Source organism: Mugil cephalus, chromosome 19 (assembly GCF_022458985.1).
Source record: "Mugil cephalus isolate CIBA_MC_2020 chromosome 19, CIBA_Mcephalus_1.1, whole genome shotgun sequence".
Taxonomy (NCBI): domain Eukaryota; kingdom Metazoa; phylum Chordata; class Actinopteri; order Mugiliformes; family Mugilidae; genus Mugil; species Mugil cephalus.
In genome coordinates this window covers 14,796,875-14,822,804 of record NC_061788.1, presented here as the reverse complement: position 1 = coordinate 14,822,804, position 25,930 = coordinate 14,796,875, and the positions used below count along the sequence as shown (strand labels likewise).

The 25,930-nt window shown below is 41.0% G+C and overlaps 1 protein-coding gene across 1 annotated transcript; it reads left to right on the top strand.

Annotated features, from left to right (window-relative positions):
- Positions 1-21,201: 21,201 nt before the first annotated feature.
- On the top strand, positions 21,202-22,906 carry LOC124996865. The gene is made up of 2 exons (XM_047570236.1): positions 21,202-22,418; positions 22,526-22,906. Exon 1 carries the CDS (start codon positions 21,240-21,242, stop codon positions 22,395-22,397), a length of 1,158 nt encoding a protein of 385 aa, XP_047426192.1. The 5' UTR covers positions 21,202-21,239; the 3' UTR covers positions 22,398-22,418; positions 22,526-22,906.
- The last annotated feature ends 3,024 nt before the right edge of the window (positions 22,907-25,930 follow it).

Sequence of the window (25,930 nt, the reverse complement as noted above, 5' to 3'; positions counted from 1 at the left end):
GCATTAGTGACCCAGAGAGGGAGAGTGACTGCCCGTGTTAGACACACACACACAGCAAACAAACACACATTCCTCTCTCCGTATTGAGCTACTTTGCTTTTGCAAAAAACAAAAAAAAAAAGATACATTCTGTGCTGCTTACTAAATCGAGATCTATACAGTTTCCCCTGCAGAAATGTCAGTCACTACTGGTCGTGTTTCTTTTTTTTTCTTGTCTCACATCAATATATGGATGTAGTGGCATTTTCTACTACATCTACACTGTTTACTGTTTATTGTGTGTGGATACATGCCGGCATGTGTGTGTCCTACAGCTGGATCGGCCATAGCAATTAACATAATCTCACACACAGAGAAGAGGGGAAGGAGACGGCGTCGCGGTGTCCAACCTTGGCGCGGCAGGTCTCATTATCTACTCATGTTGTCAGGGAGCCTGCCGGTGAGCCTGCCGGTGAGGACGGGGAGAGACGGAGAGGGCAGACGCGAAGAAAAGGGGAGGAAGAAAGGGAGGCTCGCTGAGAATACGAGAATGTACGACCATTAAAATAATTGAGGAGGAAAGGGGGACCGGAGGAATATGAGCCGATGCGTTACACAAAGACGTGCGGAGAGAAAGAACGAGATAAACAAACTAAAACATTAAGTTTAGACGAGACAGAGGCTGGGAGAGAGGGTGAGGGGGGAAAAAAAAAGACATGAAGACAAATTGCAGCCCAGACCAGGTACCTATAGGGAAAACGGTAAAACAGAGCAAATATCATTATTTTCCTTCTTTCTTTGTTTCTTTATTGAAACCTATTCAAATGGTGGAAACATGGAATAACCTTGATAAGTAAATGTTTGCATTTAGGGCTAATGTATTATCCAGTCTGGGTGCCACAGTATGATTTGCAAAGCATTTCTCATGCATGCGAAATAGTTCAAATGCTACCCAGGGTTTAAGAATCATGATGTACTCATTATTTACCTCCTCGACTCTCACAGAACTGCGCCACTTACAAAGAACAAAGCATGAGCAAATAAACGGAGAGTGATGTGGAGGTAGTGCGGTTGCTTAGCATGGGTAAAAGAAAGGTACCTATATATGGCATTATATTTCCCATAACACAACTGCCTGATGCTCCATCAACAACTTAGTGCAACGGTGCACGCTATAAGCAAATGACAAATGTGATCCTGTAAACATACTTTTAATATTCCACGGGGGAGCAATGACATCCTGTGAACTCTATTCCATGGCTCAACCCCCTCAGTGTCAGTCTCTTCCTCCTCTCCTCTTTCCTTTTCTTTAGTGTTTGCGTTTTTTCCTATCAATAACTGTCAGTCTCTGTTGTTTTTCCATGCAGATCGGGATGAAGTAAAACTGAAGCACAGAATGCCAATAAGGAGAGATATGGGGAAAGCTGGCGCAGGCGTGCACAGACTCTGAAACACGCAGCAGGGAAACTTTTTTTTTAAAGGGTAACGTGGACTGGTGGCTCATCTGCTTAAAACTATTAAGCGCCGCGGTTGATGATTACTTCCCGCCTTTACTGTAAGCATGCATGCAGCATGATGCTTTAAAGGACACTTTTTTCCGACAGTACTGAAAGTATAACGAGCGGAAACTCATACTTTTAAGGGTTTGTAAAATGCCATAGACCTCCCCAGGCTAATTTAGTGCTAATGCAAGGCATACCATAAAAGCAGGAAGTAAATGCCACATGTATTAATTTGACAATAACCTGGAAAAATCACATATTAGGTCCCAAAGCGAGAATAAAGTTGAATTACAGAAGTAGCAAAAGAAGGACGGAAAATAATGGTGGCATAAAGAAATTTTGTTCTTTGAAAACCCGTAGGTCAGTGCGCTCTCACAGAACTGTGAAATATACACTTTGTTAGGTCCACCTTGCTAGTAAAAGGGTGAACTCCCTTTTGCCTTCAGAACTGCCTAATTCTTGGTGGCATATTTTCAACAAGGTGGTCCATATTGACATGATAGCATTTGGAACAGTGTGCAGATTTGTCAGCTGCACATCTATGATGCCAATCTCCTGTTCCACCACATCCCAAAGCTGCTCTATTGGATTGAGATCTGGTGACTGTGGAGGCCATTGGAGTACAGTGAACTCATTGTCATGTTCAAGAAACCAGTTTAAGATGATGTGAGTTTTGTGACATGTTGCATTATCCTACTGTTTGTACTAAGGGACCCAAAGTTTGCCAAGAAAATATCCCCCACACCATGACACCACCACCACCAGCCTGAACTGTTGATACAAGGCACGATGGATCCATGCTTTCATGTTGTTTAGGCCAAATTCTGACCCTGTCATCTATGTCGCAGCTGAAATCGAGACTCGTCAGACCAGGCAACATTTTTCCAATCTTCTATTGTCCAATTTTGGTTCTTAGCTGACAGGAGTGGCACCCGGTGCGGTCTTCTGCTGCTGTAGCCCATCTTCTTCAAGGTTGGACATGCTGTGCATTCAGAGATGATATTCTACATTCCTTGGTTGTAATGAGTGGTTATTTGAGTTACTGTTGCCTTTATATTATCTCCAATCAGTCTGCCCATTCTCCTCTGACCTCTCACATCAACAAGGCGTTTTCGTCCACACAACTGCCGCTCACTGGATATTTTCTGTTTTTGGGACTATTCTCTGTAAACCCTAGAGATGGTTGTGCATGAAAATCCCAGTAGATCAGCAATTTCTGAAATACCCAGACCAGCCTGTCTGGCACCAACAACCATACCACGTTCAAAGTCACACCTTTCTTCCCCATTCTGATGCTCGGGTAATACTTCAGAAAGTTTTTCTAGATCACCTCTACATGCCTAAATGCGCTGAATTGCAGCCATGTGATTGGCTGATTAGCTATTAGTGTTAAGCAATTGAACAGGTGTACCTAATAAAGTGGCCAGTGAGTGAACATACTGTGGAATACACAGGAAAAATACAGACACTCACAACGGCTGTGCTTGTTATTCTTTTTAATATAGTGGAGTCCACGAATGCGTTTACTTCATTACCTCAACATAAGTGAAGTAATTTCTGGTGCAACTTCACCTTCTTCCAAAGTCCATGGAGGAGGAGGAGAAGCATTGAAGAGGTCAAAAATAATGGTTGTAGGCCACAAGTGGAGACACATTGTTTTATCACTTCATTATCTTGGGATAACAAATGCTGTTTTCACACCTTTTCGTGGGAGTTGGTCGACCTCTCAGCTTGAGCTACTATTTACACCGATCAGACATAACATTATGACCGCCTTCCTAATATTGTGTAGATCTCCCTTGTGCGTCCAAAACAGCTGTGACTCATCAGAGGATGGACATGGTCCTTCTGAGGGTGTCCTGTGGTGTCTGGTAACAGAAAGTTGTTAGCGATGACCTTCCTATGAGTTGAGGGGGTTCGAACCCCAACAATGTGCTGTAAGCGCCAGTTTACATCCTTCAACATTATTTCAAAAATAAATAACTGAGCGGAGAAATAACCAGCACTTAGAGAGCGACCAGACACACCGCATCACCCCTCATACTGACGGCAGACACTGATGGAACACAGGCTGCCATCCTTCCGTTTACTTATCATCGTTACGTGAATTGACAAGGCCCTGGCATCATTTTGTTCCCCTGCTATCCAGCTATCACGGATAGATTTTCTGGATGTTGCTGCGCGGGTTTTGTTACTGTCGCAGTGTGCTCGTTGTGTGCAGAGACTGAATAGAGATTGACAAGCTGCTGAACTCCCATGAAACACATTTTGAGGAGTCCACATTGGTTCTATTGGTGAAATACAGAAAAAAAATATATGCCTTTCTTTTGTTAGCTACCTGTTTACCCTGAACTGAGGAAAAAGTTAACTCTGTACAATGGCAGCGTTATGTTTCCGCTGTTGAGCGTGTATGTACAATACAGTAGATGTTCAACAACCGCATGTGGAGCTGGAAATTAAGTACTTAAGCTGATAAAAGTTTATATATTCCCATTAATATCAAGTCACTTGACTTTCTGGACAATAACAAAAGAGAGTTTTGAATTGCCTTGCGTTGATGAACACAAACATATGTGCTACGCTGTCCAAAATAATTACTCTTTGAGAGAGCAGAATGTAGAGGACCAACACAAATACAAAGTGTGTACCTAGAGACTGAATACAATTTCAGCCTTCACGCATGAGTGGGTTGCCTTGATGAGTTGGTGTGCCGGTGTATATAGCGACTAAACAAACTTGGTTGAGGAAAGTCGCAACGATGTCACCAGCCATAGCTTAAAGAGACTTTAAAATTGACTGTATGTTTTATCATAATTTCACAACATAATTTCATTAAACAGCATCTGTGCAGCGCTGTGACCTCTTAATTGTTCTGAGGCTCTGCCGAAGTTCAGCTTGCTTCGTTCATTGGAGGGAAACCAGCGAGGCGTCGCGACTACAGGAAACATTGTCGCCGGACAAGAACGTAACGTATGGACAGCACCGCACAATTTAACTGTATCCGTGAAACTCTGGCGGAGGTTATGAAAAATGAACATCGTGAAAAACTGTAACCTGGGTTAAATTAAACATGATAACGGCAAGTGTGGTTTCGTTCTATGGCAAGAACAAAGAAGCATAATTTGTTTCAAAGATAGGTCAAAAATAGTTTTTCAGGTTGCTCTCTAAATAACAGGTAGAGTACAGATGGTTACTGTGCTTCCCAAGGAATCAGAGGTGTGCAGTAAGTAAGTACTGTAGTCTGCATCGCCTCATCTACCATCTCACTGCGGCTTCTCCTTACGAATCTTTCTACAGATAAATGGTTGGGGTCAGTAAAAGCCTCTGTGATAAGCAGAATGCATTTCCTGTGAACATTTCGCAATACAATCCACCTTGTGCTTTGCAGGTTTTTCCCCCAAACCACCCCGTAGTAATGTTGCTATAGGCTGCTGGGGGACATTTCATGATGCACCACTCTGTATCATTATGTGTTTTATCTTATGTAGCTATCTCTGGCTCTGCAGCTGCATGTTGCTGAGCAGTGGTTACTCGCCCCACCAATTTACTTTAGTGCTTACCGCTAGCTGCTGAATCTGTCATGAGTCCTCACGTCCAGAATGACACTTTTGCATAAAAATTGGCCACGTACAAGGAATTTAGTTTGGGAAACATCCTCGTTAGATTTAGTGTTAGAACATGGGAGCTAAATTTGGAGAATTGACGGGTATGGTCATGCAGTAGAATAATTAATAGGGATACTTGGAAAATGTGAAGCACCTATGCGTTTCACTTTCTTTGTAGATTTAATTTTCTAGCATTTAAAGCAGAAAAGCGGGTGGGTACAGTATGTATATTCATGTGCTCCCTTCCACCACCGAGTCAACCCTCCTGCCTTCTGAGAGGTCAACTCAGGTTACAGCCATGGTAAATAACGAGCGGTGCGGCGCTTGGTGCAGGAGCTGGGCATGCCATAAGTTGTGTGTGTGGATTTACTTTCCAGATGGTTTGTTTTAACAGGCCGCGCATACACTCTGTCACAATTAACATCCGATCATCTGCTTTATTGTGAGCAGCGCTAATTTGTATGCTCATTGTCTCTCACGCACAGCCCCGTCTAACTTCTGCTCACGAGCTGGAAGAAAGATGATGTGATATAACAAGCTTTGTCAGAGTTACACGAAAGTTATTCCTCTGCCACCACTATGTGTCTTTCCATTGCAAGCTGTCAGATGAGTCACTGATTGTAGCAGACTCATTCATCATTGCCGTGGCACTTATTTACTGGTGTGCCTAAGTTTGAGGCTTGCACATTTTCCACCATGTACAGTTGCATGATGATTTGACACGTGCATTACTCTCAGCTGAGGTGTTTGTTGTTCATTTGTAAGTGAGAGCAAACACCTGTGTGCATGGAGCAACTCTTTTTTTTTTTGTATTCCCAGTAGTGCGCCGGCCTCATTAACTGTGAAATGGGAGAAGTTTGCAGCAGCTCTTTCTAAACTGACCCAACAAATAACAGAGATTTGGAAGTGCCGTAGAGATGGTCCTGCAGATAGGGTCCCGCCGAATGGCCCTCTCAGCAAGAGTAAAAGGAACACGACCTGAAGGCACACAGACCAAAAAATACAAACAAACTGGGGAGTGCCTTCAAGATGAGTCTCCGACTGCCCCTGAATGTCCTGGTCACAGACCAGAGGCACTGAACATCACCCTAATTGAGAGGACTGCCCACAAAGAGTGGAATAAACCAATAATATTGAAAAGAAAAATGTTTTCAATAAGACTTGCTACAGGATTACTGGTTCCAGAAAATATGGAAAGTAGACATACAATCTTCTTGCAAGTGAAGGGGTGTTGAAAATCAGTGTTTACATCCTTCTTAGTTCCTTTCCTTATGGAAAGAGGATTATACCCTGAACAGCCATAATACGACGACAACTGACAGGTGAATCAAAGGACACTGATCATCTTGTTTCAAAGGAATGTTCTGATGGGAAACCCATTCATGTGGGTGGTAGTTTTGACAAATGCCGACACCATGGCAACAGTTCGCCATGGCATCTGCAGCCTCCCCGGTCTGAGTGAAAACAGGTCAGGACAGCTAACTTAACGAATGGACCAAAGCTTTGACAGAGCCTTTAAACACACCACACCTAGGACTGCTGCATACAATAAGCATTTCAATTAATCTACGGGTTGTTTAATTTAGCTGAAAGAGGCTGCTTATCCTCCCCTTGGAGTGTGATGTTAATAGAAATCTAAATTAGTTTTATAGGTTGATACCCTCATAAACACACTCTTTACAATGCCCTTATGTGCTGGAAAACAGTGTTCCCATTAGGGGTTGAACAGCGTCTGATTTGGTCGACTAATGCTGTCGACTCGACATCTAAGTGGAGTCGACATTTACTAGTCTCTGATGAGACTAGTAAAATATAAACTGAGTAGAAAGTATAGAGGGTGTGCACTGACGTCCCTCCCGCCCGGGGCTACGCCCCCCTAAGTAGCGAAATGGTGAAATATTGCAGTAAATACAGCAAAACAGAGGAAAATATGGATTATCAGATCATATTAAGGACAATTGGAATCAACAATGATCCATACAAACTATCAATTCCACATGGACATGTGGCCAGAAATCAGTTATCCTGATATTTATATGGACCTTATTTCAACACTGGGAAATACTATATTTATACTAGTATAACCTTTTGGTACTTTATACAACACAACTCCAACAGCTTTGTACTAGAGTACCCCCTTATCTTCTTTGGAAAAGTAGATTAGCTTCAGTTTAAGTTAATTTCAGTTAGTTTTAGTTCATTTCGGTTATGGCAAATGTAGCTAAATAAAAGATGCTAAAGCGTAGCGCTTCACTGAGTGTCAATGCCAACTTATACTCAATACTGTGCTCAGATATGTGTTACCTATATACATCTCTGTCAATAGTGTTTAATAGTGCAACACAGAGTGTGTAAAAAGTGGGTAAAAAACAAACAAACAAAAAAACGGTATATCTCCAAAGCCCTTTCCGTGTACTGCAGAGTAAAGGTCTAATAACTGCAGGTGTGTGAAGTTGTTAACTGCAGTGGAGAGGATTTGAACCGTTCCTCTGCTAGCGTTAGCGAATGCCTTTTCAGATGAGTGTGTAATGCAGTAGTACAACTGTTGCAATTCAGATAGATAAACAACGCAAAACCAAAACTTTTGCAGTGAAGTCTGAAGAAAGTTTCTTCTTAGCGATAATAATTTTATTATACTTTATTTCTTTAAGTATGTCCTTGCTCATTGTACACGCAGTGTGTATTTTGCTTGCTGTCAGCAATATTCAGGTGGAATGAGGAGCTTACAATAACAGTGAAGGATAAATGTTTGCTCCAAAACTGCTCTTGACTGTTTGCCATTAGGAGTCTCAGCTGACATTAAGAGACAGGCTGTTGGTCAGACAGGAGATAGCTGCTCATTGTGAATGCCGCTGAAATGTCCCACTCCCCCCTCCCCTTTTCATTTTAATGGACAGCACAAGCCATCAGCAAAAAATGTCCACAAAATTGGTGCTGATTATTGTTTTTGCTTTGTTTTCCTTTATCCTCCATCCTGTTAGGGACCATCAGCAGCTGACGCAGAGCCCGCTGGGTCCGTGTGAAAGGAAAACGGACAATAGTTCCTCAGTTTAAATAGACAGACAGAGGCAATCATACCCGGTGACGGTTTAGAGTGCTGTCCAGATCACATGACTAGAGATATGGGAGGAAAAAAATCTCATGTACCAAAAGGTTATGTTTTCCGTATGTTTTAGTTTTCACCGGGCATTGCAATGCTGCGGTTAACCTGAAAATCTAAATTATCCAATAAGTGGATCACAAACAGTTGATCTCAACAGTTTGATCTCGACTTAACCAAGCTGTAGTTTGCACGCACTGAGAAGGAAATGCCGTGCGAACAGATCATTTGACAGTGAACCAACTAAGAACGGAATTATTTGAATTGATTCAGCAGAATTGATTGAGGAGAGTGCATTGTGAATTGATTACACCTGCCAGCCACAGTTGATTCAGTATCCAGAACTCAAATCGACTGTCAGAGCCAGGGAGAGAGACTTTATTATGAGTTCAAAGTTGGCAAATATTACAGAAAAAACAATTGTAATAATGGTAGATGTTTGAATTTTCTACACAACCTTAGTTGAACCACGACGGCTTCATGTTGTAGTGGATGTAGTTAGTGAACACAAGTCTGCGGTGCTCACTTCTACACATGAAAGCTAAAGTGATGAAAGCAAGTAGATAAAAACATACAAGGGTGAGAAGGTGAAACAAAGAGAACCAACAAACAGGACAAAAAGAAACAAATGAGTAGGTCAGGTCAGTCAGTGAAACACTGTAACAGTGGGTGTTCTCATTCTCAAAATTGTTACTGTTTGGTGTCAGGCAGATGGAAACCCAAACCCATTTGCAAACTGGGCTCTTTGATCACTCCTGTTACTTTTACAAGTAAGTAATCGTTTTGACTGCGCAAAATTGTAAGAGATGGAGAAAGAAGCTGCAGCCCAAGCAAATGTGTGCTCAAAATGTTTCTTTTCTTTTCTTTTCAGAGATGCCAAAATGCTATGCACTTTTGGAGAGCTCTTAAAGTTACATTAAACAGAGCAGTTATTCTGAAAATGCTCACCAGACGGCTGGTCCTGTAGTGATGTTTGCCGCTTCTGACTTTTAACTTTTCTTCCCCATGTGCACACACATGCAAACACACACACCAATCTTAACCTTCACAGACCTGTGTATTGACCCTTTGAACGCTCTTCACAATTATCACATGATAAGGGAGATGGCGCCATGATGGATAGCAGAAAGTGATAGACCAGGAAATTCTAAAGCCAACAACAAAAACAAGCAAAATACTGCAATGGTAAGATATTCTATTTAAAATTGAAGTGATAGTAACCAATAGTCAGAATAATGTTGTGGTGGTGTTGTGTGAAGGATTGCAAAGAGCGATATCTGGAGAAGATAGCAGGGTTAGCTACCGACCCATGTCCCCGCAAATGTCTCCAATATTAGTGTTTTATGAATGAAACCATAACTGTCCATGTTTCTCCATTTCATCTTGATAACCGAGCTGTAAATGTCCCCAGATTTCATTTCCGAAATCTGGTCATCTTATCATAATGGCAAAGATAGGACATACCTATAATGTTAGCATTACAGCTATGCATTAGCTGGGAGCTGCTGTCATAACATAATACGTAATGGGAGCAGCGGCTAAATAATGCATAACCAGTCCTAGGGCTAGCTAGCTGTACATGCTTTAACCTGGTTCCCCTGGGATGCCATCAAACTCAAATCAACTACACAGTCTTGCCATATAGCTAGCATTTGGTGGAGCTACAGCTGTCGAGTAAAACCTACTATCCGTAATTTGAGGTCCATAGTAGTTAGACTCTGTCTAACGATGGGTGTCTTTGAAGAAGGACGGAACCGTTGCGGCCAAATATCCTGAACTTTAATGGACCTGCTTGTTTTTTGACGTCCGTCATGGCGTTCATATATCGCTCGAGTGGAACGTGACGTCACGTGCAAAGGGTTAATAGAACTTTTGTCATGGGGACTCCTTTATAGGGAGGTGAGTCTCCATAACATGACTGTAAACAGCCATAAGTCCTCACAACATAAGTAATACAAGCAAACACACACATATATTGACATACACCACCATGTTTTGACCTTTTGACCAACACCTACGCTATCATCCCTCTTCAAATCACCTTGGACTCGACGGGAAAACATTCAGACTGAAGCATTTATCCTTAAATATACAATTCTTAGCAAACTTTCACCACCCCCATCACTTTCGTGAAATCACCAGCCAGCATGACGAAATGGAGCCATGTGGCTTAATAAATACGTTTAATAAATCATTACAGCTATCCTCAACACAGAAGCACAGTATTCTCTGGGATAAAACGTGTTACCTGTTATATTTGAAACATTTCAGGCTAAGTGAAAAAAGGCTGCTGGCGGAAAAGGCTAGAGGAAAAGTCAGAAATCATGAAGTTGTACTATATTTTCTAGCAGTTCATTCAATTGTCTTTGAGATGTTTCAGCTTGCCCCAAAGCGTCCAACTGACCAACTGACATGGCCACGTTTAACAGATATTTTCTGATGCAACTGCATCTAACGTTCTCAGTGCCCAGCTTTTGATGTTTTTGACGTTACTAGATATAATATTTTTTAATTGCTTGCTCTCCCGATTCTTTGGGAGTTCTCTCAAACTGAAGAGCCCTTTATTCTGTAAATCAAAATGACTTAACAGACCCTTAAATTGAAATGCTTTAAATATCATCAAATGTCCCCTTCAGTTGTAAAGTTAATGGCCCATTCGCTAACACAAGCACACACCAGTGCCAAATATTGTAGCTGGGGCATCTGTATGTCGTGCTCAATGATACCTAAGCATTTCACTAACAGTGTTGATTCTTTTATTAAGACAATGGGAATAGGTATGCCCCCAGCCATCATGAGCAGTGTCTTCATGTAAGAACTGGAGACCAGAGCCATTCAATCTGCACCAACCCACTGCAGGCTCCCTTTCTGGATATGATATGTGGCTGACATTTTTGCAAAAAGAAAAAAAAAGAAAAAACACAGGAACTAATGGACCATCTAAACAACGACAGTACTGGAAACATAAAATTTACACATGAAGAAGAGGAGAACAAAACTATACCATTCCTGGACATAAACATACATCACAAAGATGACAGCAGCATCAAAATAACAACATACAGGAAACCAACGCCTACCGACCAGTAGCTGCTCTGGACCTGTGAACACCCCACAGCGCACAAACTGTCAGTGGTGAGAACCTTATGAACAGGCCAGTTTCATAACAGAGGAGAAGGACAGACAAGAAGAAAAACAACACATCCAACACGCACTCACTCGTTGTCAATACCCACAATAAGCCATCAGTAAAGGGAAAAAACAAGGCAAAGGACACCATAACCATCCTGTATATACGAGGAGTAATGGAACCAGTACAGAGAGCCCTCAGAAAACAAAAGTCAAGCCTTTCAAAAAACTCCACCACCTTCTAGTGAAATTGATAACACACACACGTGATGCCCTGCAAATTGTGCAATGAAACCTACATCGGCGAAACAGGGAGAACATTCAACACAGGAAGAAAAGAACACCAGAAGGAATGTGAGAAGGAAACCTCAGGTCGACTGACAAGAATACAAAAAGAAAAGGGAGAAGAACAGAATCTAAAATCGGCCATATGAGACTGGGCAAGTTTGATAAGTTGGATTACGGAGGCCGCTGAGATCAGGAAGCGGTGGACTGGACCGTGAATCGTGATGAGGGAGCATTCATGATCTCCCACACATCGGGCTTTCACCTCCAGAGACCATCGGAACACTTTTTTAAAAGTTAAAGAAGACAAAACCAACGTTTTGGAGCTGATACTTAAGCATGTGATCCAGCGGGAATCAAACCATTCAAACTGTGCTTGCTTACAGACCCACCTAGAAACAGGTATGGTTTCTCTTCTCCTTATTCCTTTTTTTGTTTGTTTACTTGTTTTGGAGAGACCAACAGAGAGAAAGTCTAACTCCATACATTTGTCATGACAGTGTATATATTTAAAAGATAAAAGATGAAAAAAAAGAAGTAGCCTTCTCATTGCAGGTAGGTTTTGGTATTTACTACAGTTTTATTGTACTTTCAAACTCTTTGAAAATGAATTTCAAAAGTAGTACAAGGGGACTTTGTGAGTGGATCCCACTGGCTTAAGAACAGGATGAACATGATGGTAAATAAGCCCTAGAAGCATCTTTATGTGGTGTTCCCGTGTGTTCTTTCTTCCCTTGTAACCGCAAAGTGATCCCTCTAACTCCTCTGACTCACCTCATCTCTCTGGAGTCTTTTTGTCCGACGCTGATTCCTGCAATCTTTACCTCTTTCTGCCAGTCAATCAATCTCAATCGCAGCCTCTCCCCTCCTCTCTCTCTCTCTTTCTCTCTGGGTCTCTCTATTTTGTATTCCTTCCAGTGGTGGTGAGTATCCCAGAGGCAGACTGCTGGAGATGAGGAGTTCTTGTGCAGTAATAGTCTATTACAAGTCATTTCTCACACACAGTGTCACTGGTTCCCAGCTAGAAGTGTCACTCAGTCACTCTCTGTGAATGAAGCCATATAATGAACAGAAAATGGCCAATTCTACAGTGAGGCACTCAGTCTTACACACATTTGTAAAATGCTCACACACAAGCGCACAAAATAATGGTCTCACTTCTGCAGCAATGCTTTTGGTATAAAGGAACAATTCACCCCAAAGCGCTAAGAACCCTGATCTGATACACACTGACTTGAGATGTGTTCAGATTTGGATCTACTTACCGTGGTCCACCAGGGGTGATATCCTTGGTACACCATGGTACTCATCAGGCGTAGGCTTTTGGTGTAAAGCCTGTTTTATATTCTGTACGTCCTTCCCGCCCTCTGCTATCTTTCTTATACCATTTTCAAAATCCCCATTGCTATGGGAAACAACAACAGCTTCAGAGTAGCTACACAGGGGAATGGCAAGATTTGAAGGAAATTGTGCAATAAGGCAGGAATACTGGGCTGTTTCACTGAATGGTTTTAAACATCTACCACAAATACAGCTTTTGCTATCGAAATATGAAGGGCTACCGTCAGTTTACTTGCCACATGTTAGAAAATGGTCTGGGGTTTTGATGTGTTATTATAGGCTGTGTGCACTGATCATCACTCCATGTTTGGTAAAAGTCACAGCACATAGTTGACATACTGTATGTCTTTTAATGTGTTTTCTTTTTTCACTGTCATTTTAATGACAAAAAAAATTCTACAGTAACGCATTACTGGGTTTAGTGTTCGGGGACATCATGACGGTGACAGGTACAAACAAGCCACTGATGTATTTTTCCCATTTCACCAGAACGATAATGAGAGCAGTCTGGCTGTGTGAGATTAACTTCACCACATTTAAACTGTCCTATTCAGATAGCTGTGTAGCTATATTTTCAATAATCCAAATAAATGGTGATGCATGTGGCAATATGGATTATCAACCTGTTGTTTAATTTGACAAAATAAAAAATAAGAAAAACATACGCAAGGGCTTAACCATGAAAATAAACCATAAATATGACATACGTGTTTCACACACATTGCAGCAACATTTTATAGGAGTTTCTTACTAGTCTCTGTTTAAACGCTGCCCCTACAAGTCTTTCAGAACACAAGAAGCTATGAGTGTAGTTGCCCTTGTTTCAGCTTTTTTGGAATATACTATACTTGGAATATACCCGAATTTCTGAGAACCCTCACAGACATACCCATGTCTAACACTGGATTGGGAGTTTCCTAGAAAGGCAGCATGCATCATCCTACGTTAGCCCTCTATTTTCTTACAAATACTGGTAGTATATGTGTAGTATATGCAGTATTAGCATATTAGAATTTAACGTCACATTTTTATCATTCACACAACACTACTGATGACTGAGGCATCAAATTAAACTATTTAACAGGAGAAATGTTGAGAAGGTTAATCCTGACTGAATGGTGGTTAGCAGTTAGCTGATGTACTTCATTTGATATATCTGGCAATAAAACTTAATATCATATTGAAATAACATAAACACTCAGCTGTTTCTGCCAACTTTGACATTCTTCTTCATTGCAGTGCCCAACTAGGTAATTCACAAGCTCAAAAATACATTAACTCTATTAAAGTACCTCTTTTAAATGAGTGCAAATGGTAGCAAGGCTATTGAAGTTATAACCCTGGGGCGGCCACTATGTTAAAATCAGTGCAAGCATACCGCATTTCTCGTGACCTTTTAGTGAATGCACTAGACCAGAGGCCAAGGACCCCCAAACTGATGAGAGATTAAGCATTATTATTAGCATTATCGGGTATTGAAACAATTCCTCTAATTTCAGGTGACTATCTGGTCATATACCAGGACCTGGATGACTAAGACACTTAAGAATATTCTCAGACATGTGAGAAAAGTGGCATGCAGGCATTAAACACTGAACAGCCCATGTCTACTATCAAACAACAATCACTGATAGATACGCAGAATAAGCCAAATGTAAATCTACACTGTTAGAAGCAAAATTCTGTTTTTGCATTAAGACAAATATTTGCACATTCCTTTTTAATTAATGGCGGTGAATTAATGTGGACAATTTAAACTTTAATTTAGCATATCATAAGCTGAGGAAATATACATCACCTCCCCTGCATTAATCCTCTTCTTTATCAATAATTCATTTCTGCCCCTGAGTGAAATAGGAAGCTCTATGCATCTCTGCATCCTCAGTTCTCCACTCTCTCTGTCTTAATTTGTCTCCTCATCTTTTTTCCCACCTCAGCTTGGATCTCAGTTTAATCTGATCTTCTCCTGCTTCAGCCGTTTCATCCCCACTCCCTCTTTTTGCACAGTTTAAACAAAATGAAATTCTCAGGAGCATTTTTTGTGTTCTCAGACATTTGCAGCAGGTGACACTTCTTTGGCTTCAATCACCCCCCCTCCCTTCACTTTTAAGTAAAGACAACATTGAATTAAATTTGTGTTTGGAGGTGTCAGAGAAGTTAATAGAATATATATTTATTGCACTGAAAAATAACTTTCCATTTTTCCCAACCTAATCTTATTTCAACCAGCTTTTAAAATATTTAAATGTCAATAATGGCTTAACTAGTGCCACTGCCAGCCCACAAAACTTAATGTGAGATTCTTTTGTTATAGTTGTATACTGTTAAAACAAGGCTATGGGAGTATATGACCTTCAACATACTGTTTTCCTTTTGAAAACTGCGATTCACTCTTACCAATATGAAATCAAGGTCTGCGCTCAATAATGGACTCAACTGCACACGTAAACTGTACAGCTTTTTGCAGCCACTTCTCAAACCTCCCAGGGAATAGAGTCTGGTAATCAAACCGCTGACAGATCATCTTTAATGCCGCTGCCAAAAAAGCAGCACAAAGGCGACAGTCAAACTTCAGAGTTGTCATGAATATTCATGAAAGTGTGACCTCTACCTGATCAGATTTTGAAAGCTGGTTTGTGCGGTTTCGCCGATTTGGGATTCACCCATGTGAGGAAGGCAACGAGAGTGATAGCAACTACAACAGCAGGAGAAAGGGCAACATTATATGTAATGTTATTATCAGCCCTTGTTGGTCACACCCAAGAGTCCTGTCGGCCTTAGTGTAATATTTGTGCAGTTAACACCTGTGCCTGCCCATCGACAAGAGGAAGTATTTTTTAAGAAAACAAGTCAACTTCAACCGAGTAAATATTATTCATAGAAACAGTTTAAAGTTGAGTCAATCCAAGAACCCTAAAACTCATTTATTAATATTTGTTGGTAACCAGGTTTCCATATCACTTTCAGTATTTTTAATATTTCATTTTATCATGTTTATCATGGAAGAAACAAGAAGCAAAGAACAAATCCCAGAGGACAATGACTGGTGCCATGGAGGAGGCCTCTTCTTCTGTGCGTTATATGTTCACTATTTTAGGATTTGTTTTTAAAAAGTGGTTCTCTTTCACATTAAGCACATGAGCTCAGTTAAGTCTAACAACTAATGTGATTGGGGTAGAAGGATGGGTCAAGAAAGACTGGACTAAAAGTACAAGAGGTCACTGCTCGTTCTCTCCAACAGTAAGTTCTGGTATTTCTATTTACGCAACAAACAAGACCATTCATTAATGTTACCTGTGACTCTCATTCTCATCTTCTTTAACACCTTGTCCTCAAGTCCATCGCAGGGCTAACACAGAGAGAAAGACAACCATTCACACTCACACCTACGGCCAGTTTAGAATAACCAATTAATCTAACGAGCATGCATTTGGATGGTGGGAGGAAGCCATAATACCCGAAGGGAACCCACAACATGCAAATTGCACACAGAGAGGCCCCAGATGAGGACTTGAACCCTCCTCATTTTAATCATGACAACAAAGGATCTCATAGCTTAAATTGTGGTGTTTTCTTAACAGAAACATATACAATATAAACCTAATACGATGATCTTTTTCTTAAGATATAACCGAGTTTAGAAGGCGCCACGGTCGCAGAATCAAATAAGCAGAAGCCTCAGCAGCTTGTTCTGAAGGGCGCAAACGAATAATGCATTTTTATGTGTGACTAAATTTAGTTGGAAACCCTTATTATTAGTTTTTTAACCAGCCTAATAATGTTCTCCCATCATTGATTGCTCACATAATACAATTTTGGCCCAGTAATTGGATGTTTCTTAGTTAATTTATAAAAGAGCCAGATAAGACACGCGTGTTCTTCTTTTCCCTGGAGTGGTGCAGCACTAGGGTTTGTACCGATCACATGACAATAACGAGAAGACAGGTGAGGACCCAGATGGTCACTGAAGCAAACAAGCAGCGGCTCATGAAGTGTGTTGAATTACTGCAGAATATGTAAACCAGCCCTGAAATACATCAAAAGAGCCACGCACACTCATCAGTGGCAGTCAATTAACAACTTCACCTGCGGTAACAGAGAGAACGAGGCTACAAAACAATAATTTGATTGTGAATTTCATTGTCTAAGCTTATTAGGCCTTTAGCTGTTGTACACAGAAAACGTTTCTCAATCAACGTTTTTTCTTTATTTTTACTACTTTGTACATTGTAGATACTGAAGAAATCAAATGTATGAAGCAAGACATATCGAATTATGTAGCAAAACAACCTTGTTAGATGACTCTAAATAAACCCTTTGCCTTCACTCAATGAGCTTCATGATGTAGTCACCTGGAATGGTTTTCACTTCACAGTTGTGCCTTGTCAGGGGTTGGGACCATCAGTTGTGTTGTGCAGACATCAGGTTGGTACACAGCTGACAGCCCTATTTGACAACTGTTAGAATTCATATTGTCGGATAAGTAAAGAGTGTCTCTGTGCGCCTCAGAAAGGGTGAACGGATGCTCTCTACATGCGTGGTTCCCACCGTGAAGCATGGAGGAGGAGGTGTGATGGTGTGGAGGTAGTCTGCTGGTGACACTGTTGAGGATTCATTCAAAACTGAAGGCACACTGACCCAGCATGGCTACCACACCATCCTGCAGCAACGTGTATTCCCATCTGGTTTGGAACGGTTGGACTATCATTTATTTTCCAACAGGACGTTGACCCCAAACACACCTCCGAGGGCTATGTAAGGGCTATTTGACCAAGAAGGAGGGTAATGGAGCGCTGTGCCACATGACCTGGCCTCCACAGTCATCTGACCTGAACTCAGTCGAGATGGTTTGGGATGAGATGGAACGCTGAGTAAATGCAATAGGGCCAACATGTGCTCAGCATGTCTGGGAACTCCTTCAAGACTGTTGTAGAACCATTTCTGGTGAATACCTCATGAAGCTCATGGAGAGAATGGCAAGAGTGTGCAAGAAGAATCTAAAATATACACGTTATTTCACACTTTTCTGTTTGCTACATAATTCTATATGTGTTCAGTCATAGTTTTCAGTGATGAGTATTGATAAGTGTAAATATGTTTATGTTCAGTTCTGTTGAGTTCAATTAGTTGACACTGTTGTTGTGGTTGTTTGAGCTACATATTAGAAGTGGCAGTGATGTTGACATGGGCTACAGCCGACACTAACCCATGTTCAAGCTTCAGTAAACTTGCAGAAAAGCTTCCGTAGATTCTTTTCTTTTGACACTACAATATGTATTTAGGTCAAGAATATAGATTTTATTGTTGCAAAGCATTACTTCCTACTGTGTTGGTACGTGTAACGTCATCGGCTAGTCAATGTCGACTCGACTTTCACCACATATTAGTCGACTTTAGTAAATCGGAAGTCGTTCAACCCCTGTGCAGCGCTACTATACATTTTCACAATGTGACTTTAAAGGGCACTGTACACTGCTAAATATTGGATGTGTATTAATGAGCATAACTTGATACAAGTCACAACCTAAGGAGTGCCGTTAAAAACAGGAACTGGAAGCAGCGAAGAGGAGGATTGTAATGAGAAAGTGGGCCATTGTGAATGTTAATGCATGAGCCACTGCTGTATATTAATAATGTTTATTAAAGAAAAACCATTAGTGATCTGCCTGAGGGATACCAGAGACTAGGGTGGAGGATCTGAAAACTAACAAATGCTACTGCGCTGTTTTGTCTGTCCCACTTAATTTTCTGACTAATGTGTCATGAAGAGAGCTTTAATGTTGACGGCACGCAGGAATCTGGAGGTGAATGACAGTATTCACACAGAGATCAAACGTTCAACTGTCTGACACATGTCAGGAGCTTCAGTGAGTAAAGTTTGAAAGGGGTAATCTTTTTATCTTCCTATGTAAAACATAGGAAGATAAAACGCCATTGTGTTTGCAGTATTTCTCACTCATAATTAAGATGCTCACAATGTTTTCTCAAACGCAGAGAAAGATAGAGGGAGATGGAGAGAGAGAGAAAGAATGAGAGACCCAAAGAGACACAAACAATAAAGAGAGCAACAGAAAGAGGTGAAAAAAAAGATATAGTGACATATTTGATGTGGGTTAAACTTGTGTCTCTGGTTAATCTGCACTCTGCGGTTAAAAAAATACTACTTGGCTTCAGAGAAGAAGCATTATGATATTAAATTTAACCATCTCATCTAAAAAAAAAATATGTGTGTGCCAGAGAGTGAGATAAAATCACCTGAGACAGATGAATGAGGGAGACAAAGGAGACAGAAAGAAGAAAGTTTATTTTTCTCTGTGAATTCTCTATTTTTATATGATTTTGGATGGAACCCAGTGTTGGCTTAAGCTGCTCTATTAATTAAGCCAAGCCAATTTAACCAGCTGCCGTGTGTAGCTTAATTCCTGAAGACATAAAGACAATAAATCTCAACCAGAAAGTAAGTATGCTGATCAGCAACAACTTTCTGACCGTACATTGTCTTGCACTCCCTTTTACTGCCAAAGCAACCCTGATGCATTGAGGCTTGAACTCCACCAGACCTCTGAAAGTGTGCTGTGGTATCCAGCACCGAGACGTTGAAAGTCTAGCAATTTGCCATGGGGCCTTCATGGGTCGAACTTGTTAGTCCAGCACATCTTGACGATACTTGATTGGGTGGAGATCTGGGGATCCTGGAAGTCAGCTTTTTGTTATGTGCCTCAAACCATTCCTGAAACATTTTTGCTCCTTAGTTTATTTTCATGTGGAAAGAGGTCACTGCCATTAGGGAATACCCTTTCCATGAAAGGTTTTACATGGTCTGCAACAATAATTCGCTAGGTGGTACTTGTCAAAGTAATATCTACATGAATGGCAGGACCCAAGGTCTCCCAGAAGAACATTGCCCCAGTCATCATGCTGCCTCCAATGACTTGCCTTCTTCCCATTGTGCATCCTGGTGCCGTGTGTCCCAGGTAAGCAACACATACACCTGGTCATGACCAGATGATCATCCAGGTGAAAATAGGATTCTTTAGATCAGGCCACCTTCTTCCTTTGCACCAGTTCTGATGACTTTGATAGACGTTGGTCAACAGTTTTTGAGCAATTTCAGATACTAGCTAACAGCTTGTCTGGTAGATGGGCCCTTGTGTCACTACCACTGAAGAAAAGGTTGAACTATTTCAACCACAAAACATTTACCTTGTCATGCTTGTCATGTCAACAAAAGTAGTGTTGTTAACACTGTCAGTATGATGTATTTACAGCTTCCAGGCAGCCCATGAATAGACCACACCTGCTGTAATTAGTGTTATAGTGCTAATGTAATGTACATTTTTGGCTACTTCTATAATGACTACGAGTGGGATGTTAAAGTGATCATTAACTGTCAGGAACAAAGTTGAAATGGAAGTTCATATCCAGCTATTATTACTGGTTTGTACAAGTAGTGGTCTGGTTGCCTTTTTGTCAAGATTTTCACTGTTGTCTTTTTGTGTTTGTCCCATGACAGACTGGCCGCATGGACAGGCTCCAGCCCCCTGTGACCCTCTGGGTGCCCAATACGTCATGTACATCGCGTTCGACTAGTTAATTGCTAAACTTTTTATTGCAACATGCACAACATCAGCAACTCAAGAGTACCATCTTCCTTAAAGGGAAATTGCTATTTTTGTAATGGTACAGTGCACTTCTCTTCTTAGAATATTAAAAACAAAGATGGATAGAGCTTTAAACACTGTAGCAACAATTAATATGATTTAAGGTAAGGTATGTAAAGTACAATTATCAGGTAATTAAAAAAAAAAAAAGTTTCTACGTAAGTAAACTGACCCTAGGGTTGAAATGAAGGGACTGCCATATTTTACAAGTTGTGACTAGAATACAGTATTTTTAGTATTTTATATAGTGTTTCTGATTCAAATTTCTGAAAATCAGCACAGTGGTGGGAGCACCATGTTGATGAGAAGCTTGTCAGTAACAAACCCTATATGGCTAAGAGTAAAACTGCTTTATTTTGCCCCTTTTTAAAATATCTAATTGTATATTTTAAATTCATTCACACCATTTTGTGGAAATCTGTTCAGGACGTATTATTTATTTAATTACTGATTTTATAGACAGTGTAGATGCGTAGAACTCAGGATAGAATGGAGTGAAGTTCTTCCGGCCCTCACTGATGATGTTACATTCTTTTAGAGACCTCAATGATGATGTCACAGTCCTGTGGTACCTCAGCATTCTGGAGTGTAAACAAAAGCTCACAGATACATTACAGTTCAGTTCGTATTCAATACAATGAGAAGACAGTTGGTGATGACTAAAGCTTGTTCTGAAAAGATATTTTCAAGACCCAATCCTAGTTTGAGTGACATGGCCACGAAGACAACCACCGCCATGGGCCAAACTAGCAGTCCACGGGAAGAGGACACCCCTCCGATGACAGTGGACACAATTCGCCCCGTCATGGATTCTTTCTTCAGATGGATTGAACCCAGGCAGTGGGCACGTTTGCTCTCAGGAAACCCTGATGATGAAACCAGGTTCATGCTGGCGGAGCTGCTAACAGACATCATGGCGCTCTTTACAAAATCCATGCTGGCAGAAGTCTCAAGAAGAGGAGTCAAGCCTTGGGAGGACCTGTTGACCAGTTTGGAGGACGCACTACCTCGAGCTTTGTCTCAAGCTCTGGACGTTCCACACGAGGTTTGCCGGGAGACCTCGAACTCTTTAAGGAGCATCATGTTCAGAGAGATAGGAGCAACGTGTGTCAACTCCATTTACCGTAGCATTTACCCTGTGACTCCATATAGACCCATTGCCATCCTGACATTGGATGAAATGGTTGCCTCCACCATTAAAATGCTACAGAAGTGCACAGAGAAAAAGAAACTGCTCCGCTGCACTTTGAAAGAGAAACCTGCACCAGTATATCTGACAAGCAGGACTGAGGGCTTCTTCAAAAAGCCACTTCGCACAGCGTCACCTCCTGCACCAGAACAGACGCCCGACGCTACAGAGGTCACCCCTGTGGACATCTTTGTGCCTCTAGACACAACAATGGAAGAAGTATTTGTGAGCAGCATTGCGGAAAACCTGATTTCCAGGGCCCTTAAAAAGTCAAAGAGGACCTGCGCTGCAGAAACCCTAGACGCTATGCACCAACGGCTGTACAACAAACTCTGGGCTGAAGTTGAGAGACAAGGTTATAACATTAACCTGGACAAGCTGAAAGACGTGGACAAGGCAATTTTCAAAGACATCTACAAAAGGTTGCATGGTCCCAAATCAGCTATGTGGATCCCCATGATCTATCGAGGTCCACAAATGGAAGACATCATCGTGTCGTGTTTTAAAAAGCAACTGAAGAGACTATCGGAGGAACGTGGCATCATCGCAGCCATAGGGAGAACTTTCAACAACCTTACAGTCGGCCCCACAGTACCAGTGTTTTAAAGCTGAACAACATCATCACTGGTAAATATTTTTTTTTTTTTTTTTTTTGCTCTGTTGTTTCCTGTCACTGTAACACCCTAATTTCCACACAGACCAAACTAAAGTCTTTTCTTAAATTATCTTCCTAGATGATTCCAACAGAGAGCTCAAGCAGGAGGCTACCTTCAAGTGAGGATACCTTCCCCTCCACTGACTGCTGCAAGACAGAGAGCAGTGGAGGGTTTGGTTACTTACGTCTGGGGACACCTTCTCCTCCACTAGTTGCTGCGAGTCAGAGATCAGTGGAGGAGGGGGTTTAACCATGTGGGGACACTTCCTGTTCCTGCCTGTTTGTGGGATTACCCTTTCCTCTGCTGGAATCCGCTAGACGGAGACCAGTGGAGAAGGGGGACGCCTACAAATGGGTCGGGACTAAGCTCATATCGTCATCATGATGGACACTGGTACCTCCTGACAACTAGAGGGCGAGGGATCGATTCCCCGACTTCCTTGAAGCATCTGTGCTGCTGCTGCTGCTGCTGCTGTTTACTTCTCTTCACCTGCTACTTGTTATTGCATTAAAAAAAACAACAACAAAAAAAAAACACGTAGGCCTGTGTATTATTACATATGTAGTGATGTAAAAAGTACAAAATTTCCCTCTGAAAAGTAGTAGAGTAAAAGTAGAAAGTAATGTGAAAACAAAAGAAACTCAAGTACTTAAAGTACTTTGAGTAAATGTACTTAGCTACATTCCAACACAGAAAGAAGGCACAATTATCGAAAACATACTTTTTCTAAACGAATCCAGCTCACATAGGCTGAGCTGGTGAGATTTTTCAACCACAAATTACAAGTAACTTACTAAAAGCGAGTGTTAACAGCAATTTGATAAAAACTGATTTAAGTCAATTTACTATTTTTAATTAAATACCATGTTTGCATTTACAGTGCATTTCCCTCTACTCCCCTCACTCAAACAAAACTACCAAAATGAAAAATATTCCTTCAAGTCTGAAGGCCCACAAATTGAATATAAATAAAAGTTAAGTAAAGTTTAAGTTAAATTAAAGATGGTAAAAACTTTTAGATGTGCAACCACCTAGCCTGGTAAGATCAGCAACTATCATCAATACAATGAAAAAAGGAGTTTGAGTAATGTCAGTTAGCGTTCAAATTATGAGCACTTGGTCTGAACAGGCTAGGTGTTGCTAAATGTTAGCACCTGAATAGACAACACTTAAGCACATAGACATATAAAGAGTATACGCTGCATTGGCTGCTGAGGCGCAAGAAATACGACCACCATCTTGGACCGGTCACCCGCTCGTCTCAGATCTGTGAAGCGTCAGCGCATTTAATCAATCATAACTCTGAATACAAAACTGATTTTCACCGGATTTTTTCCCGCAAACCTCATACATGTAGGCATGATACCGGACACATGATTCAATGTATTTTAACATTCATAGTAATATTCATTGATATTTATGAATGCATAATTTAGCCAATATAATTCATACATTTCTTATAAAATGTTTATCTTCTTTTCTTTGATTTCTTTGAATGTTTGCCAGAATTCTTTGGTGTGTGAACAATGCCAAAAAAAGGTGCAACACTGTTTCTGTGTGGTCCTTAGAACAGTTTGTGTCTCTTTTGAATTTCGCTAAGTATTAGTAGGATAATATTTGTGAATAATTCTGAATGACTCTTCCTTCACCTAATTCACAAGGTGTTTATGGGGAATCAACCAGACTTTCTTCTTTCATAACAAGTGGAATAGAGACAATATCTTTCTGAAGTACAACACATTTGTTTCTATTATAATTTTGAGGAAGTTGCGAGAAACAAATGTTTCCAACTTGTGAGTTGACTGGGTTGAGGAGGGAGACACGTGTAGGTAGGTGGAGGTCCACTAAAAAGCATTACGGGGATGGGATGGCATCAAATACTATGTGATTTCTCTCAGCGTAATTGGAAAATTGTATATGAACTCTCCATAAAGGAGAAACAGCCCACCAGCAATCCTGTACCCATCACTCTGACTCCCGGCCATTCCCATTCTTATTCTTCCTCTTCTTCTCCAAATCAGATGGACTACACATTGCTAAATTTTCAACAATTTTTGGACTAAATTTGTACCACATTGGACAGATCAAACACAACCCAATTTTCAACGTCTATTTCTGGACTAAATCAAGACTATGAAGGACCGACCAGATTTAAACCAGAAACCAACGTCCAAATGACGTCTGGTGTTTGGTGAGTTCAAACTGGAGGACGGGTGGTTCTTGCCTTAACCTCACCCAAAATTCAAGATGCAATATTTGGTGTCACGTACTTCTGGTGTCCTGTACGTTATCATGACACATGTAAACCTCAACCAGAGTGAATGTAGTAGTATACAAACATATATATGTACCGATTACCACTTATACTGAGAAGCCTGCAATTGAGAATCTGCAACAAAATACAGCGTTCGCAGAAATTCAGACAGTGACAAAGCCTCTTTCGGGCTAACAGATGGCACATGTCTTGCAAATAATACACTCATTTCAACACTAATATGTGGATTAGTATCACACGTCTTGATGAACACTGAGACTGTCGGAGTAGATGATAGGGAAACAGTTAATTCAGAAACTGAATGACCAAGGATCTGGATCTTGTTTTGTCGCAAAGTGCCGTTGGCAGTGGCGTCCATCCTGCTAGGTGTCATCAGTGCAGGCTGAAATTGGTGGTGTAACAGTGAAGCCAACGATTTGTTGGCACATACAGGGCGTGGCATAACAAGCCAAACATCATCTGAATGCAAGTGCGTCGAGAAGCAAATTCCTCTTTTTGTTTATTCAAATACTTGTGGCAGGATAATGCAGCGAGCCACCAAGCATGCATTGATTTCAATAACATGACAAGGGCATTAGTTCTACATAGAGGGCCTAGACCTCATTTGAAAAGAACATCTTTGGGAGAAAGTGGAATAGAATTTTCACAGCATGAATGCATCGCTGAGTTTTCTACAGGGAACGGGTGTGATGCTATCAAACCAACTTGAACCAAAATCCCTGTGGGGGATTTCTGGCACCTGTTTTGACTGCATCCCAGTCTTGCTCCACAGACTCTGGAAGCAGTGATATATTCCGACCGGCTTTATTTACGTGTTGTTGTGTTTTCGTTTCCATTGCTTTTTGAGTTCATAAGAGAAAGCATCAAGGATGGACACTCCAATCACAGGGAGAGAATTAGAAGCCAAACGCCAAACCACTGTTTTCAACTTTTCAAATACATGTTGATGTGACAGTAGAATTGTTTTGAAGGCAAATACGGGAATGATTATAGCAAACTTACAAAGTGGAGAGAAAAAAAAAAAGCAATCTCCTCACAGAAAGAAAGAAAAACATTGAAATAACACAGCGCGGTGGATTTTAAAGAAACTTTTTAGAACTGACAGTTTGTGTGGTGGGGGGAAGAAAATCTCACAGAGGGCAAGTCTTCTTTTTCTGTCTCATCTGACACCCAGCTGATGTGGAGAGGTTTAATGTCTTTTTCAGGTC